Raw genomic sequence first — 19631 nt, 5'->3', positions numbered from 1 at the left:
AGTACCATTGATATTCATTTAGACTCTTTTTCTCCAATTGATCTTTCTGAGTTAACTTCAATAATTACTTCCTCCAAACCATCAACGTGTCTTTTAGACCCCATTCCTACAAAACTGCTCAAAGAAGTCCTGCCATTAATTAATGCTTTAATCTTAAATATGATCAACCTATCTCTAATAATCAGCTATGTACCACAGGCCTTCAAGCTGGCTGTAGTTAAACCTTTACTTAAAAAGCCATCTCTAGACCCAGCAGTCTTAGCTAATTATAGGCCAATCTCCAACCTTCCTACAGTAGTTGTCAAACAGCTAACTGATCATCTGAGGAATGGTTTATTTGAAGAGTTTCAATGAGGTCACAGTACAGAAACAACTTTAGAAACGGTTACATTCCATTATATAGGTTTCCCTTAGGCCAGGGGTGTCAAACATACATGTGGCCCATGATACAGTTATATCCAGGATATGGTATGTTTATATGTGGGAGCTGAATCCCTGCTGAAAATCCATGGAGAGTCCTTGGAATCGTTAGTCTGCTTGCCTATCGATTCTGCTCATAGTTTCTTGCATTTGTCCTTTAGTGCAATAAAAATAAAAGTAAAGTGCAACTGCATACAGGACAGAAACAGCTGTATAATGCTTCTAACACTCTTGCTCTTTGCAAGCATCTGCACAGACAGCATGCTAACGCTAAACTAGCCAAGGACCCCAAGTGACAAACATTTGACCACACAACATGCAATTAATTTGCACAAATGTAATGTCTTTGATATGCTGCTTACTAATGGTGTTAATTCTTAAAGTGGAGCTAGTGCAAACCCAATGAGAATCAATAAGTAATAACAATAATGGAATCGGAATAGCTAAATTCTTGTCAATTCCCATCCCAAAGACAGCAAGTGTAGTGGTACATTCCAGGTACACAGAGAGATGGAGGAGCCAGATTTAAGTGCAAGCGAACTGGGGGAAAAGTGAAGAAACAAGGGAAAGCATAAAGTGAGCAGCATCTGGCTGCATTTCAATGATATTGGAGACGGCAAAGCTGAGGGCAGAATCTATAAAATTAGGAGCTGACTAAAGTGACACTCGTTTTTATTTTCACCCATTTTCCATTGTGGAAGACAGAAAATTCCAAACCTCTCCAGGCCTTAAACTTCATGTTTGTTTACCCTCGTAAATGCATAGAAACAAGGTTTTTATGAAAACCTTGAAAAAGACTTAAATCTACAGTTCAGTATTGAGTGTTACATAAAATAAAGTAGATACAGGGTGTCTTTGATTAGCAGAGATGCAGAGATGTCTGCATGTACCACAGAGCCATGGCTCAGTGTCGAGCTATCTAATTGAGTCTCACAGGCCTGAATGTGCGCTTGAAGCCATTTTTAATTATTAACTGCTCACCAAACACAAACAGAAGCTGAAATTTTGGACTTTTAACTGTATTTTCTTAAGTTTTACTGCTTTTCCTACAGATAAAAACCTCCCTTATAGCCAGTCATACTACACAAAGCAGTTAAGTAATTACAAATTAACCTGTTTAACCCCAATGCCCTCGGTACCAGAGGTTCACTACTATAGAAATTTCAGTTTCTTTATGGCTACAGTTAAAAAACAAAACAAAACTGGACAGTCTGGGCAATGAGTCTAACTCCAAAGAGTCGCACTGACAGATTTCTCTCTCTGTCACAGCATCTTTTTTTTAATCATGTAGAAAAACAATATGTAAGTTCTTTGCTAATGTCACTGGTGCAGCCCACTTAAGGTCAAAGCGGACTGTATGTGGCCCGCAGTGTAAAATGAGTTTGACAGCCCTGTCTCATGCAGTATCATCAGAAGACATAGCATACATTTACACTGCTATGCAGATGACACCCAACTCTATCTGTCCATGAAGCCAGATAACAATTAGTTAAACTGCAGGAATGTCTTAAAGACATAAAGACCTGGATGGCCGCTAACTTTCTGCTTCTTAATTCAGATCAAACTGAGGTTATTGTACTCGGCCCTGAAAATCTTAGAAATATGGTATCTAACCAGATTCTTACTCTGGATGGCATTACCTTGGCCTCCAGTAACACTGTGAGGAACCTTGGAGTCATGTTTGACCAGTACATGTCCTTCAACGCACATATTAAACACATATAGCCTTCAGTCTTTCAGTCTGTGGCACCAAGGCTATGGAACAGTCAACCACCACAACTACGTTTGGTTGACTCTGTGGAATTCTTTTAAAAAGCAGTTAAAAACTTTTCTGTTTAAATAAGCCTTTTGTTGATCAACGCTTTTTAAAATTTACATTTTTTATTTGCATTTAACCTTTTATATTGTGTATATTGTCTATTTTGTTACTTAACTTTCTGTTTGTTTTAATCTTTGTGTACAGCGCTTTGTGACGGCCTGTCTGTGGAAAGCGCTTAACAAATAAACTTTACTTACTTACTTACTATATAGGACTGCTTTCTTCCATTTGTGGAATATTTCTAAAATAAGAAACATCCTATCTCAGAGTGAAGTTGGAAAAACATGCACTCATTGCCTCCAGGCCGGACTACTGTAATTCTTTATTATCAGGATGTCCTAAAAACTCCATGAAAAGCCTTCAGTTAATCCAAGTGTTTTTATCTCAGTTTGGAAATATCTTCAGTAATCTACTGGTTTAACTTTTCAGCTTCATTTACTGATATTCACTGAGAATCATTTCTGTACAATGAAATAAATTCACCATGGCTTTAGCAAGAACCCAGAACAACAGCACCATCCCTTCTGACCAGGGCATTCTCCTTTGTGGCATGCATCACGATGTTTCACAGCATCTGAAAAACATTTAATTACTTTGTTAAGCAATTAACAAAGAAATTCAATTAAATGTTTGTTAATTACATAGAGGACAGTGAACTTTACTTATTTCAGGGGTTGGTTACAATAAACTGTACAATTCATTCCTCCTTTGTGAGACTTCTAAATAATGGAGGTGAGCCAAAAAAAAGCATTGATGTGTTACCGCACAGCTGAAAGGAATCATGACACTATGAAATGTTTCAAATGCAGTTAGCTGCTATTGACCTGTGCAAATCATACTGCACTCTCAAAATGAGACCATGTGACATAAATTATTCCGCTAAAATCGGCTTTGAAGAATGAAGGGTACAGTATTTCTCCTGGAGCAGCTCCGTCTGCAGTGTTAGCAACGTGAGTCACTGACCTATATTTGTCATATTCACAAGCTGAGGGAAGCTGGAAGCAGCCGGGAAAATAGACGAGAAAATGGGAGTCGGGAGGAACGTAGGGATGAGCTCAGTGTGTGGAGGTGGTTCACTGTCAAACATGGATGACTCCTGCATGCATTGTGCTTCCTTAATTCATTCACCCAGCATGTTATATTTAATAGGCATCATCAAAGGAAGATGGACGCTTTCACAGCTCTGATTAGTCTTTTTATTTTTAATCAGCAAACACTAATCACAGCTTGTTTGAATCCACTCTGTGCAGACCGGTGTGAAAACTGAGCAGGGCTCAACAGATGCAGGAGACCCGGGGCATGGGAGAGTGTGATACCTCATTCACCTTGCAGTAGTGCACACAGAAGCATATAGACCCATCTTCACTATGCACTGTGTGACTCTTCCATCATTCCCATCTCCAGCATGGCAGCTAGGTCCTTCTGAAGTATTTATCTTTCATGTCCAGGTAATCTGTAGGGCTGTGAATGCACCGTCACACCTGGGTGAGTGTGAGTGTGGTGTGACTGGGCAGGGGGTCATCTGCAAATGCTGTTGAAAAATCTACTGTCGAGGCTGGTGTGAGAAGGTTTTTCACAACACGGTGAGGCAGGAATGATGAATTTGGTGCCTCAGGCCCCAGCTCATTTCTGTCCACCAAACTGTGGATTCTTCGTCCTTCCCATTTTAGGAGGTTGCAGCACTTCCAACACTCCTGCCTATGAGTGGAAACCAGTGCCCATAGCTGCTCTGGTACCTGAGGAGGGAGAGCAGACACGATGGTGTTACTACATGTGCTATGTTGTGGTGGCCCATGATGATGATGATGGTCCAGGAGAAGCAAAGAATCCAGCTTCTTCACAGGCAGCCCGGCCACAAACTGCTCTCACACATTCACAGTCACATTTCTCTCTCCGGCTGCAGCCGGTTGGTCACCGTGTCCCTGAGCCTCTGGACATAAGAGAGGACAGTGATTAATGATTGTAACTGTTATACATGGTTCTAGAATTTTTATGCAACTTACACTTTGAAAACAATATAAATATTTATAGCTGTTATTTTCATATCTTAAGTAAAAGAGAACATAATATTGTCTGATAATAGATGTTTGTATCCAAAAATCAGTGTTGTTAAAGCTAAACAATACACTCTTCCAGGTCTCTGAAACATTAATTAAGGATTAATCATCCATTTATACATTCTCAATAGAAGTGTGTAGGCACTTATGAGGGTGTACTTGGTCAAAATTGAACCAAAAATGCTGGAAAGGCATGGAATATGAAGAGCATGTAAGGGTTGTCCTGGTCCTGGCTCTGTCGACCCAGTGTTTATGTTTTTGATGATTAATATTCTTTGATGAATGTTTTCCATGGTTTAGTCTCTTGCAGTTCTTTTGTATTTTGTGATTTCTTCTTTCTTCTGTGTTTCATGTGTCACGTCTCATCGACTTACGTCCTCGTTCCAGCGTCAGCTCTGTGTCTCTGTGTTTATCTCATGTTTCCTGTTGTATTTACTTCCTGTTCTGGTGTTAGTGTGTTCAGTTTTGCTGACACAGCATACCTGCAGAGTGTTGTTTGTGAGTTTGTGTGTTTAATGTTGGAATTTTCATTTCTTTCTTATTATGTCTTGATTACAAAAAATGCACCTTCTTTTATGATGGTAACAGTCTTGTTATTTTATTAAAGAACATGAGAAATAATTGTCAAGAATGAATTTCTTGACAGTTCTCCCTGCAAACAGGGAGAACTGCTTTGCTTTCTACAAAGAAAAGAATATATACACATCATCTTTAAAACCTGGCGGAGGTAGTATGAGGCTTGTTTGTGCCGTGCTGCCAGTAGCACTGGGATACTAGTGTTCATTGATGATACAGGACAGAAGCAGCTGGATTGATTCACACTATGTGCTCAAATCCAGCTAAATGCAGTCAGACTGACTCGGTGGCGTTTCATAAAACAGATGGACAGTCGCCTGAAAGAAAACAAAAAACACAGATGATGCAGAAGTCTCTAAAGCAATATCAAATATGGTACTTCATATTTTTCCCATATTATAGTTTTTCTACTTTGTAAAACCCACTGCTCATCTGCCAACCAGAGTGTGGTTAGATGGGCAATGCTGGGCACCTAGGAGATGTTATGGTACTGGGCACTGGCAGTCTGACTCTGGTGAAGAATGTCAAAAGGAAAACCGAGTATGCTCCCGTTTGCACACATAAACCTCCTCTCAGCTTCACAGTTCTGCTACCTTAGTGCTCTTGAGTGGAGTGAATGGTAAAAACAATGTCCCTAGCTCACTGTATAAAGCAGTTATTTATGTAACTAGCTGAGTACTTTGCTTACACACCAGTACAGCGAGCACTTCCATTTGCTGAATTGAAAAAGTAAATACCACATTTATAACTCTGACCTTATTTTATAGTTGGGATTGAACTGAACATGTTATAATTGATGTTGTCTTAAGACCTGGTTGTCATTGTGTTTGTTGGGATGTAATTAATAAGAGGAATTAAGTCCACGTGCCATCTTGCATAACCGTCCATTCCATCCTGACCTTTCTATGTTGTTGTTCTTATTATGAAATGAAATGTTAATGTGCTCATTGACCCACGGGTTCATATGGGCATTTGCAGCTTTGGCTGGCTGTTTAGCTATTCAGTGGCAATCTGCTGAAGCTCTTGCTGTTTATGACTTTGAACTAACGCCTCATTTTCTCTGTCTGCTCATGATGTGTCTGTGTGTAGCTGCCCATCCTGGTCTCATCTGTGGTGAGTCTGTACTTCCTGGAGTGGACGGATGTGTTCAAGCCAGTGAAGTCTGGCTTCAACTGTCATGACCGCAGCCTAAGCCTGCCCTACATTGACCCTAACCACGAGGTCATCCCCTTCCTGATGTTGCTCAGCCTGGCCTTTGCTGGACCTGCCATCACAGTAAGGCTTCACACTTCACAGTGAGACAATGCTATGACAACAGCCTTATTTTAAGTCTTGAAACAGTGCAAAATAGCCTTTAGCAGTCATCATGGAGGTGCTCTAGTCTTAGATTTTATAGTATAAACACACAACCATTGTAAAATGTAAATGAGAAATAAGGGAAAGAGATCTGCATTTCTTCCTCTGGGTGTCCATCATCTTTATCATGAATCAAATTACCAGAAAACCTTTGAGAAAACTGTCAAAGCTAACAGGCAGTGGGGACTCCAGACCTGGACAACTCAAGTGCAGGACTTGGGAGATTACAGCTCAGTGCATTTATTTACAGTGAAGTGATATATGTACAACAGTTACAATACAATACAACTTTATTTATTTAGCACAAAGACCAGAGATACACCAAAGTGCTTCTCAATAATACAATAGTAGGAAATTAAATTAAAATTACATAAAATTAAAATCACTTAAGGAAGTGCAAAATACACTACCAGATGAAACAGAGCGCTAATTAATTGGCAATGCTAAGTTAAATAAATAAGTTATTGATAGATTGAATAAATTCAGACACGGGAATATCAACTGGAAGATTATTCCAGTAATACAATAATATAAGTTAAGATTGCATACAGGTGCGATTGGAAAATACAATGAATACTACCTGATAAAAACACTAACTACTGTCAGAGTTCGTGTGCAAGTGGGGGTGGGGCAGTCAGTGAAAGGGCGGTGTTGGATTCAGAGGGAGGAGCTGGATGCAGGTCTGGAGTTCATGTGTGTGAGAGTCGAGAGGGACTGAGCAGGGAGATTTCAGCTTCCTGACAGCCTGATGGACGCAGCTGTCTCTCAGTCTGCTGGTTCTAGCCCGGAGGCTCTGGAGTAGCAGGAGCACGGTTTTAACTAACCGATTAGCTCGATGATCCAGTGAAGACGAAGTCTCAGCCGCTACCTTAAGTAGTGGCTTCTTCATGAGATCATCAGGTGGGTGATTAGAGCAGGTGTGTTTGGCCACAGACGGGAACCTGTGATGAGTCCCGCCCACAAACACAGACAAACAAGCACAAGGACACAAGGAAGAAGAGAATGTCATGAGGGACCATGACAAAAACAGGGTGAGGACATCTAACAAAGCTGAAGTCACAGAAAACTAAGAACTAAAGTCACAAATAACAATACAATAAAAATCATCTTAAGACAACAAGAAGTTCAGGGAGATGCAGAATAACACTATTAACAGAAAACAAACCAATACAGAACTCACACATACACATAATATATCAGTAAAGAGCTGTAAGAGCTGTTAATAATAAAATGCTCAAACAAATTTAAGGAAGGATCATGTCAGTCAAACCTACGTTAAATAGCAGAAGTGTTGATGAAATTAACAGGTATGAATTCACATGTGTGCTAGAGTGGCAACAATGAGATGATCCCCAGGACAGTGTGAGGGCCCAGCGTACTCTAGTGGGTGCCTGTGAACAGCTGATATTACATTATTTGGAATTGGTCCAGGAAACCTTTCCAACTTTGATTCTCCAAGTTTTCTTCTTAGATCTTCAATGAGTTCCTTGGAGTTCCCCATTGTTCTGAATTCTGTTCACTACCAGAAAATCCTGAGTGGCTTCAAAGTTTCTCCATCCATCCATCTTCTTCCGCTTTATCCGAGACCGGGTCGTGGGGGCAGCAGCCTAAGCAGAGAAGCCCAGACCTCCCTCTCCCCAGCCACCTCCTCTAGCTTATCCGGGGGAACACCAAGGCGTTCCCAGGCCAGCCGAGAGATATAATCTCTCCAGCGTGTCCTGGGTCTGCCCCGGGGCCTCCTCCTGGTGGGACATGCCCGGAACACCTCACCCAGGAGGCGCCCAGGAGGCATCCTTGTCAGATGCCCGAACCACCTCAGCTGGCTCCTTTCGATGTGGAGGAGCAGTGGCTCTACTCTGAGCCCCTCCCGGATGGCTGAACTTCTCACCCTATCTGTAAGGGAGAGGCCAGCCACCCTTCGGAGGAAGCTCATTTCCGCCGCTTGTTTCCGTGATCTCATTCTTTCGGTCATTACCCACAGCTCGTGGCCATAGGTGAGGGTAGGGACGTAGATCGACCGGTAAACTGAGAGCTTCACTTTTTTTTTTTTTTTTTTTTTTTTTTAAACCTGTCCCGTTTGGTTCTTTTGCCATCAGAATTATTGTCTAAAGGCGAAGAAAGATGCCCAACGGATTTACTTTACCAAATGGACCATCCCAGCCTTGCCGTAATGGTCCATTTGATTTACCTTTTATTGTTTATTTTATTTTATTTATTTATTTTTTTTTTTTACTTGCTAGATACGGGACAGGGGAAAAGAAAAGGGAGAAAGAAAGAGGGGGGAAAAAACAAAACAAAACAAAAAAAAAAAAACAGCGGAGAAGAGGGACGGGGATAAAGGGCAAAAAACAAAAACCAACAAAATAAGCAGACAAAAAATACATATATCGATCACCTGGATCACCTGTTGAGAAAGAAAAAAGAAAACAAGCAGAAGAAAACGAGAGTAATAGAATAAACAACATCACAATGATATATGGGAATATAACACTAAATACTTAATATTAAACATTATTGTGCAGCACGTAAGATCGACAGCGCACAGTGTGCTTTGAGGTAGGAGCCAAAAAGGGTGTAGTTTGTGTGTGTGATCACCTGTGTGTACACCTGTGAGCATGAGCGCGCTTGTATTTAAAAGGTTCCTTAATGTAATGATCTGCTAGAGGGTGTGGGGGGCCACAGTCCCATCCTCCAGGGCATGAAGCAGGTATGGAGGAGATCAAAACTCCAGACATCCAGAGGCCCCCAGAACACAAGAGACCAAGGAAGACCAACAGAGGGGCAGCCGCGCCACTGTCCCAGAAAGAGCTGAGGAGAGTCCCAGATGAGGGATCACTCAGCAGCCGCGGAGCAGAAGCCAGGGGGGGTTGCAGTGACGTGCCCGTGAGCTCCGCCGGCAGCCAGCTGTGCCTGAGTGACCGAGCCCCAGGCCGAGAGGCCGAGGGCACCCCACCCCCGAAGTGGCCCGAGCGAGCCCCAGGTTCCAGGCCCCGATAAGCAGCCACCAAGGAGTGAGCCGGTGTGTACCCGGACGCCCACCGCCGGACACAAAGAACCACCAACGCATCGATGTCTGAGGGCGTCTGCCACCGGCAGGGGAAGTGGTGGGGGGAGATAGGCCTCCAAACCTTGGAGGGCCTGAGATGTCCCCAGAGAGGTGGCGTCTGATACCCAACCTGACATATAGACACAGACATACAGGCACACTCAAATACAAACATCCATTCCCACCCTCATGCTCTCATAGGCAATTACTCCACACTCAACCAACGTGGAGACAGACATAAAGAGACGCTGTACACACAATCACACTCCCCAAGCGTACTCTAAGAACCAGGTCTAGTCTTGCCCCTGGAGGGGGAAACTGCACCCAGACCCAGGTGGTGTTACCCTTTTCCCTGCAGTGGGGAGAAGCAGACTGCCCCGACTCCGCAGCAGCAGGGAGGCCCCACACACCAGACCCCAGTCGGACGGCCAACTCCTCCTCCTAGCCCCCCCGCTCCAGCAGGCCGCAGAGACCGGGGGTGTGAGAAGACTCCAAACCTCCCTCTACCCGCTCATATGTAGTGTTGATGTATATGTGTTCTAAGGTGCAATTAAAACCCAGGAGGGCATGGAGCTACCTGCCAGAGAGCAGCAGGTAAGCGCATAGCCCCTCCTGATAGCCCTCAATGTCTACGTGTATTTAAAATTGAGAGGTGGGCAACGACGCCAGGGGTGAGGTGTACACCCTGATGGTAATTTGGAGTCCGTGTTGTGAGCCCACCCCCAAGATCCTATATGTATGTGTTATGAGAGTGTGAGTAATGTGAATGTCTAAGTTGTGAGATAAAATTGAGGCAGAGGCAGCCAGAAGGGGACAGAGGGGGGGGGATGCCTCCTCTGCACCCTGGTGACACACCCCAACCCCAAGGCCCTGCATGTGTGGGTGATTGTGGTGGAGCGGGAAGAGGGAGGCAGCTGGAGATGGGGAGGGAAGAAAGGGAGGGGCAAGTGACCCCTCCCTGGGGCCAGCTCCCCCGCTGACCCCAGTAGGCACCCCCACGCTCTGCAACCCGCCAGGGAAAGGGGGCCCAGGCCCATCCGGACCAGGGCCCAGTGCAGCAGCACCGCCCGGCCCCACAGAGCCCGGGACAGCCCACCCAACCCCACTACAGAGAAAACTGCACCCACCCCATCATCCACTCATCTTCCAGACTGCACAAGACAATAGACGCCCAGGCTGAGATCTTCCTCCACCTCTCCTATATCTCCCCCTCCTGCAGAGAGAATTCCTGAGGAGAGGAAAGCTCCTGCAAGATGTGACAACCTCCCCCACCAGTTGAAGAGTCCCCCAGGTGGCTCGATGCACCGGCGGCGCCCTGCGCCAGGACTGGGCCCCCATATACCCACCCGCCCACAACCCCAGCAACACACCAACCAGGACCCGAGCCCCCGAGGCCCGGCCAGGGCCCCAGCCCAGAGACGGAGCGCCCCCAGAACCTCACGCCCGTCCCGGACCCACCCAGGGGCAGCCAGGCTACCAGGTCAGTAACCCACGTCCGTCAGCACAGACCCTCCCCTAGCCCCGCTGCACGCAGCCACGAGGAAACCGTCACCTAAGAGCCAACAGAGCCCTTAATTGGCCATGACCGCTACCCCGGGTTGAGCCCCCCAAGGAAGATGCTCCTGGGGAACCCCCCGACGCCCTAAGCCTGTCCCTACCCCCACACCAATCACAACAGTGAAGGCAGGACCAAACTATGACCCCCCCACCCCCACTAGGTGATGGAGCTGATCAAAGGAGCCCAGAGCAATTGATCTGATGTGGTGGCAGAGGCTGTATCAAGACTAATGTAATCTAATAGATAATTTCTATACTGGTTAGAATTAAGATTATTTTTATTTTTCCAGTTCATGAGGACTGTTTTCTTGGCTATGCATAGGGCAGTGAAAACCATGTGGGCTATATTCTTTTCTGAAGTGACATTATCTAAGCTGCCCAACAAACACACTAAAGGAGAAGTTGGAATGTTACATTTCAGACACTTCGATAAGTCTTCACATATCTCACGCCAAAACTTCTGAACTGGTGGACAGAACCAAAGAGCGTGGATATAATTGTCCAGTGAATTGGTTTGGCAGTGTGAGCAGTTGTTGGTAGACGTAAAGCCCATCTTGAACATCCGATGACCTGTATAGTGCACTCTATGTAGTATTTTGTATTGAATTAATTGAAGACTGGGATTTCTAATTAGATGAAAGGTTTTTAAGCAAATCTGAGACCAGAAGTTTTGGTCTAAGTTAACTGATAAATCCGCTTCCCATTTTGCAATAGGAAGTGATATTGATTCATCTATTTTAGAAAGCATTCTGTATATTTTGGATAGTAATTTGGGGGTTTTAAGAGTAAGAAATTGAACCACACTTGGTGGTGTTTGTAGTTCAACTTGACCCGGTTTAAATTTCTTTTTTACTATGGATTTAATTTGTTGATATTCTAAAAATCTTTTCTTGTTGATCCCATATTGTGTAACTAGTCTGTCAAATGAAATAAATTCTGTTCCTTCTAGTATATGTTCTAAATATTTGATTCCTTTACCACTCCAATCTGAAAAGTTTATCATATTATTGTTTTGTAATATGTCAGGGTTGTTCCAGATAGGTGTACGTTTGCATGGGATTAATGAGGACTCTGTCATTTTTAGAAACTCCCACCATGCTGTCAGAGAGGAGCTAATGTTGACGCTTTTGAAGCATTCATGTCGTTGGATGTTTGAGCTGATAAATGGTAGATCTGAAATCTCTAGATTATTGCAAAGTGCTTGTTCTACATCTAGCCAAGGTTCATCTAAGAGGGTATGTTTTAGCCATCCTGAGATAAATTGGAGCCTGTTGGCTAAGAAGTAGTGCTGAAAGTTAGGTAGTTCTAATCCTCCTTTATCCTTGGTCTTTTGTAGTGTTTTTAAGCTTATACGTGGGGGCTTATTTTTCCAAAGGAATTTGGACATATATGAATCTAGAGATCTGAACCAATCTTGTGGCGGTTTAGTTGGGATCATTGAGAATAAATAATTTATTTTTGGTAATACCATCATTTTTATAGCGGCAACCCTTCCCATGAGTGATATGGGTAGACATTTCCACCTAGCCAGATCGCCTTCTACTTTCTTTAAAAGTGGGATATAGTTTAATTTAGTTAGATCTGCAAGCTTGGGAGAAACATTAATACCTAAATATTTTATATTTCCCGATTGCAGTGGAGTAGAAGAGGAATTATGGAAGGAGCAATTAATCGGAAGGACTGTAGATTTTGACCAGTTAATTGAGTAATCTGATATTCTTGCAAAAGAGTTTATCAATTCAATCACCCCAGAGATATTGGTTTGTGAATTTTGGAGAAAGAGTAGCACATCATCCGCATAAAGGCTGATTTTATGTTCCACGTTCTTGCATTTTATGCCCTTAATTACTGAATTCTGTCTAATTGCTGCTGCTAGTGGTTCAATAAAAATTGCAAACAGTGAAGGGGAGAGTGGGCATCCCTGCCTGGTGCCCCTCAGGAGACAGAAGCTGGAGGATGTCTGGTCATTTGTTCTGACACAAGCTGTTGGGGAATTATATAATATTTTTAACCAGCTGATGAAAGAAGATCCAAAACCAAATTTGTGTAAAGTTGCAAATAGAAATTTCCAGTTAACTCTGTCAAACGCTTTTTCTGCATCTAAAGAAAATATTGTAGTTTCAAGGTTTTTACTGTATGAGTAGTCTATCAAATTAAGTAATCTACGTGTATTTGTTGATGAGTGCCTACCTTTTATGAAACCAGTTTGGTCAGGATGAATTAAGAGGGGGGTTATTTTCTCTAGTCTCTTCGAGAGAGCTTTGCAGATTATTTTAAGGTCTACATTTATAAGGGATATTGGACGATAGCTTGAGGGATATACAGGGTCTTTGCCTGGTTTTAGCAGGAGATTAATGTTTGCAGAATTCATATTTGATGGGAGTCTGCCATTTTCTTTGATTTCCAACAGCGTTCTGTAAAAAATTGGGGCTAAAATCGTCCAGAATTCTTTGTAGAATTCTGCAGGAAAGCCGTCTGGACCTGGAGCCTTATTATTGGGCATACTTATCAGGGCTTCCTGGAGTTCACCTGGTGTCAGTGGCGAATCCAATGCCATTACTTGAGAGTCTAATAATTTTGGGAGAGTTATGTTGTCTAAAAACTGATCAATTTCCTTTTTAGATGGGTTTATTTGTGGTGAATACAACGTTTTATAGAAATCCCTGAAGATGTTGTTTATTTGTTTCGGGTCATATACTGTATTCCCAGATGAGTCTTGAACAGCACATAGAGTTGTTTTTTCTTTATTTATTTTTAGCTGGTTTGCTAGAAATTGACCGGATTTATTACCATGTTCATAATTTTGTAAGCGTAGTCTTTGTACTAAGAATTTTTGTTTTTTTATCAATTATCTCATTTAATTCTAGTTTTGTTTTGCGTATTTTGTTCAATGTTTCCTGATCTTGGTCGGACGCATAGGCTTCTTCTAGTGATTTGATGGTTTTTTCTAATTCCTGGATATTTTTGTTTTCTTTTTTCTTTTTATGTGATGAGAAAGAAATTATTTTACCTCTCATCACAGCTTTCCCTGCTTCCCATAGAACAGAAGCTGATGTTCCGGGAGTGTCATTAAAGTCTAAATATGAAGTCCACTCTTTTTTAAAATATTTAATAAAGTCTTCATCTTTAAGCAGTGATGTATTAAATCTCCAGTTTTTACTAGGCGTAGTATTATTCTTGTGCATTAGTGTTAAAGATACAGGAGCATGATCGCTGACAGCTATAGGGTGAATCTCAGTGTCTGAAATGTCCCTCAGCAGTGAGCTGCTGACCAAAAAATAATCCAGACGAGAGTAGGAGTGATGGACATGTGAGAAAAAAGTATATTCCTTACTGGTGGGGTGAAGGGAGCGCCATGCGTCGCAAAGACCAAAGTCGCTCATATACTGTTTGATTATATTTATGGACTGCCAATTACGCTGAGTTCCTGCTGTATTGAGCCTATCCATTTCTTCATTTAGTCCAAGGTTGAGGTCGCCTCCAAGAACAAGTGTGCCATCTAAGTGTTCAGAGAGTGCACTGAAAAAACCGTGAAAGAATGAGGGATCATCAACATTTGGACCATATACACTTACAATACATAGCTTTTTATCAAGTATAGATAGTTTAATGATTAAGAATCTGCCCTCTGGATCTATAACTGTATCGAGTACTGTGAAATTAATTTTTTTATGGATTAAAATTGCTACTCCCCTTTGTCTAGAATTATAACAAGCTGAGAACACATTAGGAAACTCAGGTGTTTTAAGTTCATTCGAACCTCTAAGAGGTCTGTGGGTCTCTTGTAAAAGGACAACATCTGCCTGTAGTTTTTTGAGTTGGTTAAATATTTTTAACCTCTTTTCTCTGGAGCCAGCTCCATTTACATTCCATGTAACGAATCTTAGTGCACCCATAGATGTCTGTGTATAACTAGGGGTGTGCGCTGTGTGTGTCGCTTAGACAGGTGGAGAGAATACATCACTTGTTCGTAAATAAAAAGAGGGGGAGAGAGAAAAAATGTGTGGTGAGATGCTCCCTGAGTCTGACTATGTGTGTGCATGTTTACTAATATGAGTACGCTTGGTTTAAGTGTGTGTATCTTATACGACTGTGTGCGCTGTCTGATGTAAATGTGCTGCCGTTGAGCGCATGACTGTGCGTGATCGTGCTGTGCGTATGTGTCCAAATAAAGGATGTTGTTTGTGGATGAGTGTGGAAGCAGGTGATCGAAGCAGTGAAAGAAAGAAAAAAGAAAGAAAGAAACCAAGAACAAGGGTGAGCAGCATAAAAACAAGAGGGGGAAAAAAGAGAACAAAAAACGAGAAGAAAAAAAAAAAAAAAAAAATCCGGAAACATTCCGATCAAACCATTGACGGAGAGTGACGGTGTTAATTCTGCTATGAAATCACACCTAAGATGTGATTTGATACTAGTAAGTTAAACAGATGTTAATGAAAGTTAGTGTGAGTGGGTGGGGAAAGGGTGTAGCGGATTCTTATCTGGTGTGAAGTTAATACAGCCACGGAGTGATGTCGGGGTCGCGGTGGAGCTGTCCGTCCACGTACAGCCGGTCCACAGCGATGACAGCGCGGGAGCCCTTCTGGATAAAGCTGCGTCGGATTGGGAAGAGGACCCTGCGTCGTTCCAGGATCTCTTTGGGGAACTGGTCGTTCACGCTGAAGTCCGTTCCTTTTAATTCCCTGCCGCGGCTTTTCACCTGTTCCTTTTGTTTGAGAGCTTCACTTTTACACTCAGCTCTTTCTTCACCATGACAGACCAGTGCAGCGTCCACACCACTGCGGCCGCAGCACCAATCCGTCTGTCGATCTCTGGCTCCCTTCTCCCATCACTTGCGAACAAGATACTTAAACTCCTCCACTTGGGGCGGGAACTCATCCCCGACCCGGAGTGGGCACTCCACCTTTTTCCGGCTGAGAACCATGACCTCAGATTTGGAGGTGCTGATCCTCATTCTCGCTGCTTCACGCTCGGCTGCGAACCGTTCCAGTGTGAGCTGGAGGCCATCACCCGATGAAGCCAACAGAACCACATCATCCGCGAAAAGCAGAGATGAGATTCTGAGGCCACCGAACTGTAAGCGCTTGGCTGCGCCTAGAAATCCTGTCCATAAAAATTATGAACAGAATCGGTGACAAAGGGCAGCCCTGGCGGAGCCCATCACCCACTGGAAACGAGTCCGACTTACTGCCGGCAATGCGAATCAAGCTCTTGCAATGGTTGTATAGGGATCGAATGGCCCGTAGCAATGGGCCAGACACCCCATACTCGCGCAGCACCTCCCACAGGACACCCCGAGGGACACGGTCGAATGCCTTCTCCAAGTCCACAAAACACATGTAGACTGGTTGGGCAAACTCCCATGCACCCTCAAGTATCCTTGAGAGGATAAAGAGCTGGTCCAGTGTTCCGCAACCAGGAGGAAAACCGCATTGTTCCTCCTGTATCTGAGGTTCGACTAGCGGATGAACTCTCCTTTCCAGCACCCTGGCATAGACTTTCCCAGGGTGGCTGAGGAGTGTGATCTGCCTGTAGTGGGAACACACCCTCCGGTCCTCCTTCTTAAAGATGGGGACCACCACCCCGGTCTGCCAGTCCAGGGGTACTGCCCCTGATCTCCACGCAACATTGTAGAGGCGTGTCAACCAGGACAGCCCTACAACGTCCAGAGCCTTCAGGAACTCGGGGTGGAACTCATCCACACCAGGGGCTCTGCCACCAAGGAGTTGTTTAACTGCCTCAGTGACCTCACCCCCGGAAATTGGCAGGTCATACCCCTCAATCCCACTGACACGTCTTCCGAGGAGGAAGCAGAGTCTGGGGATTAAGGAGGTCCTCGAAGTATTCCTTCCACCTCCCGACAATTTTCTCAGTCGAAGTCAGCCGCGCCCCACCAGCACTATACACAGTGCAGGTAGAGCACCGCTTTCCCCTCCTGAGTCCCCTGACGGTTTGCCAGAATCTCTTCGAGGCAGTCCGAAAGTCTTTTTCCATGGCTTCTCCGAACTCCTCCCAAACCCGAGTTTTTGCTTCAGCCACTGCCACAGCCACAGGCCAAGCTGCATTCCACTTGGCCTGTCGGTACCCGTCAGCTGCCTCCGAAGTCCCACAGGCTAACCAAGCCCAATAGGACTCCTTCTTCGGCCTGGTGGCTCCCTTCACCTCTGGTGTCCACCATTTGGTTCGGGGGTTACCACCACGACAGGCACCAACCACCTTGCGGCCGCAGCTCAATGCAGCAGCTTCGGCAATGGAGGTCCTGAACATGGTCCATTCGGACTCAATGTCCCCAGTCTCCCTCAGAATGCTGTTGAAGCTCTGCCGGAGTTGTACGTTGAAGATCTCACGGACTGGGGCCTCTGCTAGGCGTTCCCAGCACACCCTCACTATGCGTTTAGGATCAGGTGAGAGAGCTCAGCCCCTCTCTTTACCCGAGTGTCCAGAACATATGATCACAGGTCTGGTAATACGATTACAAAATCGATCATCGACCTGCGGCCTAGAGCATCCTGGTGCCACGTGCACTTATGGACACTCTTATGTTCGAACAAGGTGTTCGTTATGGCCAAACTGTGATTTGCACAGAAGTCCAATAACAAAACACCGCTCGGGTTCAGATCAGGGAGGCCATTTCTCCCAATCACGCCCCTCCAAGTCTCACTGTCATTACCCACGTGAGCATTGAAGTCTCCCAGTAGGACAACAGAGTCTCCAGGTGGAGCACCTTCCAGCACCCCACCCAGGGACTCTAAGAAGGCTGGGTACTCTGAACAGCCACTCGGCGCATAAGCGCAGATGACAGTCAGGACCCGTTCCCCGACCCTAAGGCGCAGGGAGCAAACCCTCTCATCCACCGGGAAGAACCCCAAAGTACAGGCAGCAAGCTGAGAGGATATTAGAATACCCACCCCAGCCTGCCGCCTCTCACCAGGGGCAACTCCTGACAGTCCAGCCCCTCTCCAGGAGACTGGTTCCAGAGCCCAAGCCATGCGTAGAGGTGAGTCTGACTATATCTAGCCGGTACCTCTCAACCTCACGCACTAACTCAGGCTCCTTCCCCACCAGAGAGGTGACATTCCATGTCCGAATTACCAGTCATGGTAGCTGAATCTCAGTCTGCCAGGGCCTCCGCTCCTGGCCGCCGCCCAGCACACAATGCACCCGACCCCTACGGTGCCTCCTGCAGGTGGTGGGCCTGTGGGAGGATAGCCCATGTCCCCTTTTCGGGCTGTGCCCAACAGATGCTCGCCCTCGGGCACCCTCCCCGGGCCTGGCTCCAGGGCGGGGCCCCGGTAACCCTATCCCGGGCAGGGTAAACTGTTCCCTCGATGTTTTTCTCATAAGGGTCTTCTGAATCGTTCTTTGTCTGGTCCCTCACCCAGGAACAATTTGCCATGGGAGATCCTACCAGGGGGCAAAAGCCCCTGGACAACATAGCCCCTGGGATTCCTGGGACACACAAACCCCTCCACCACAATAAGGTAGTGATTCACGGAGAGGTGTCAAAGTTTCTGTGATAGAAAAAGTTTTTATGATAGAAAAACCTCCAATCTGGCTGAATTACAACAATTCTGTAAAGAAACTGGATCAAAATACCTCCACAGTCATGTGAAAGACTCTTTGCCACTTATGGCAAATGCTTGATTGCAGGTCTTGCTTCTCCTAACAGTTTCTACACAAGTTTACACTGCTGAGAATGAAAGTTTGAAGTTTAAAATTTCTGCAAGCTTTATTTCCTGACTGGAATTTTATTTCTCGCATTTTTATCGCATGTATTGCAGTTCTCATATTTTTTTTTACAAAAGTTCTCTTAACTGAAATGATGTGTTCCAATTGAAGGTTGTTTCTGTCCTCAGTAATTTACATCAGCTGCAGTTGTTAGTCAACGAGAAACACTTGAGACGTTTTGGAAACAAGTTTGTTTTATCAGATTTTCCCCATAATCTTTATCTTTTGTTAATGTTCTACAAATAAAAAAAGTGAGCCTCAAACTTAACATTCTGTCATTACTGTACTAAATGTTATGGAAATGCATGCAGACCCAGCAGATGGCTTTTAAAAAACCCACTGCAGCAGCTGCAGTTTTTGCTTCTTCCCAGACTTCTGGAGATTCTGGTCACACATTGAGAAACATGGATTAAATCAAAGTAAAAAACTAGAATTGAACTCATTTTACCATAAAGCTTAAGGGGTCGGCAGCAGCACTAACAGGGAGGGACATCCAAGGCACTTGAATGCTCAGCAGTTGCAAAAGGCACAGTGATGTAAGACAGGAAAGTCTGTCTCCGACTGACATAACTGACAACAGCCATGTGAGATGTGCACGGAGAGCTGAGTTTGTCCCAGTGCTGCTGAGACACCTGTATTGCATGCTTCTGTCTCGGTTTCTGATTCTATGCTTTAGGGAAAACACTTTTCATCTCTTTGTTCTCTCTGCCAAAAATGACTTTGCATATGCCTATAGAAGCAGCATCTCTTTGTGCAAAGGGCAGTTCTGCATTTTTGAAAATCTTATCATAATGTTGCAGCTCAAAGGGGGAGAAAGAACTTTTAATATCTACAGAATTTCATGCAGTGAAGATTATGGTTATATTAAGATTTTGGAATTTGGTGTAATCACAGTCTTTGGCTATCCGACTTGCTTCTACTAATTACACCAGGTCCAGGTTCAGTACTCCAGACATACAGAGATCATTTGGTATGAGATTCCTGTGACAAAAATATTTCCTGATCCATTTATGTAAATGTTACCACACTTGTAAGGAAAAAGCATTTGAGGGTTGAGCAGGAGAATTCATGA

The 19631-nt window shown here is 44.4% G+C and overlaps 1 protein-coding gene across 1 annotated transcript in view; it reads left to right on the top strand.

The window, feature by feature from the left end:
- LOC134618658 (phospholipid phosphatase-related protein type 4-like) overlaps positions 1-19631 on the top strand; it is a 57233-nt gene that overhangs the window by 15632 nt on the left and 21970 nt on the right. Inside the window, exon 2 of the mRNA XM_063464151.1 lies at positions 5962-6147. Coding sequence (XP_063320221.1) covers positions 5962-6147 — 186 coding nt within the window. The remainder of the gene's footprint in view (positions 1-5961; positions 6148-19631) is intronic.

The sequence above is a fragment of the Pelmatolapia mariae genome, linkage group LG20, assembly GCF_036321145.2.
Source record: "Pelmatolapia mariae isolate MD_Pm_ZW linkage group LG20, Pm_UMD_F_2, whole genome shotgun sequence".
NCBI lineage: Eukaryota > Metazoa > Chordata > Actinopteri > Cichliformes > Cichlidae > Pelmatolapia > Pelmatolapia mariae.
The sequence above is the reverse complement of the archived record's forward strand: the minus strand, read 5'-3'. Positions and strand labels throughout refer to the sequence as shown.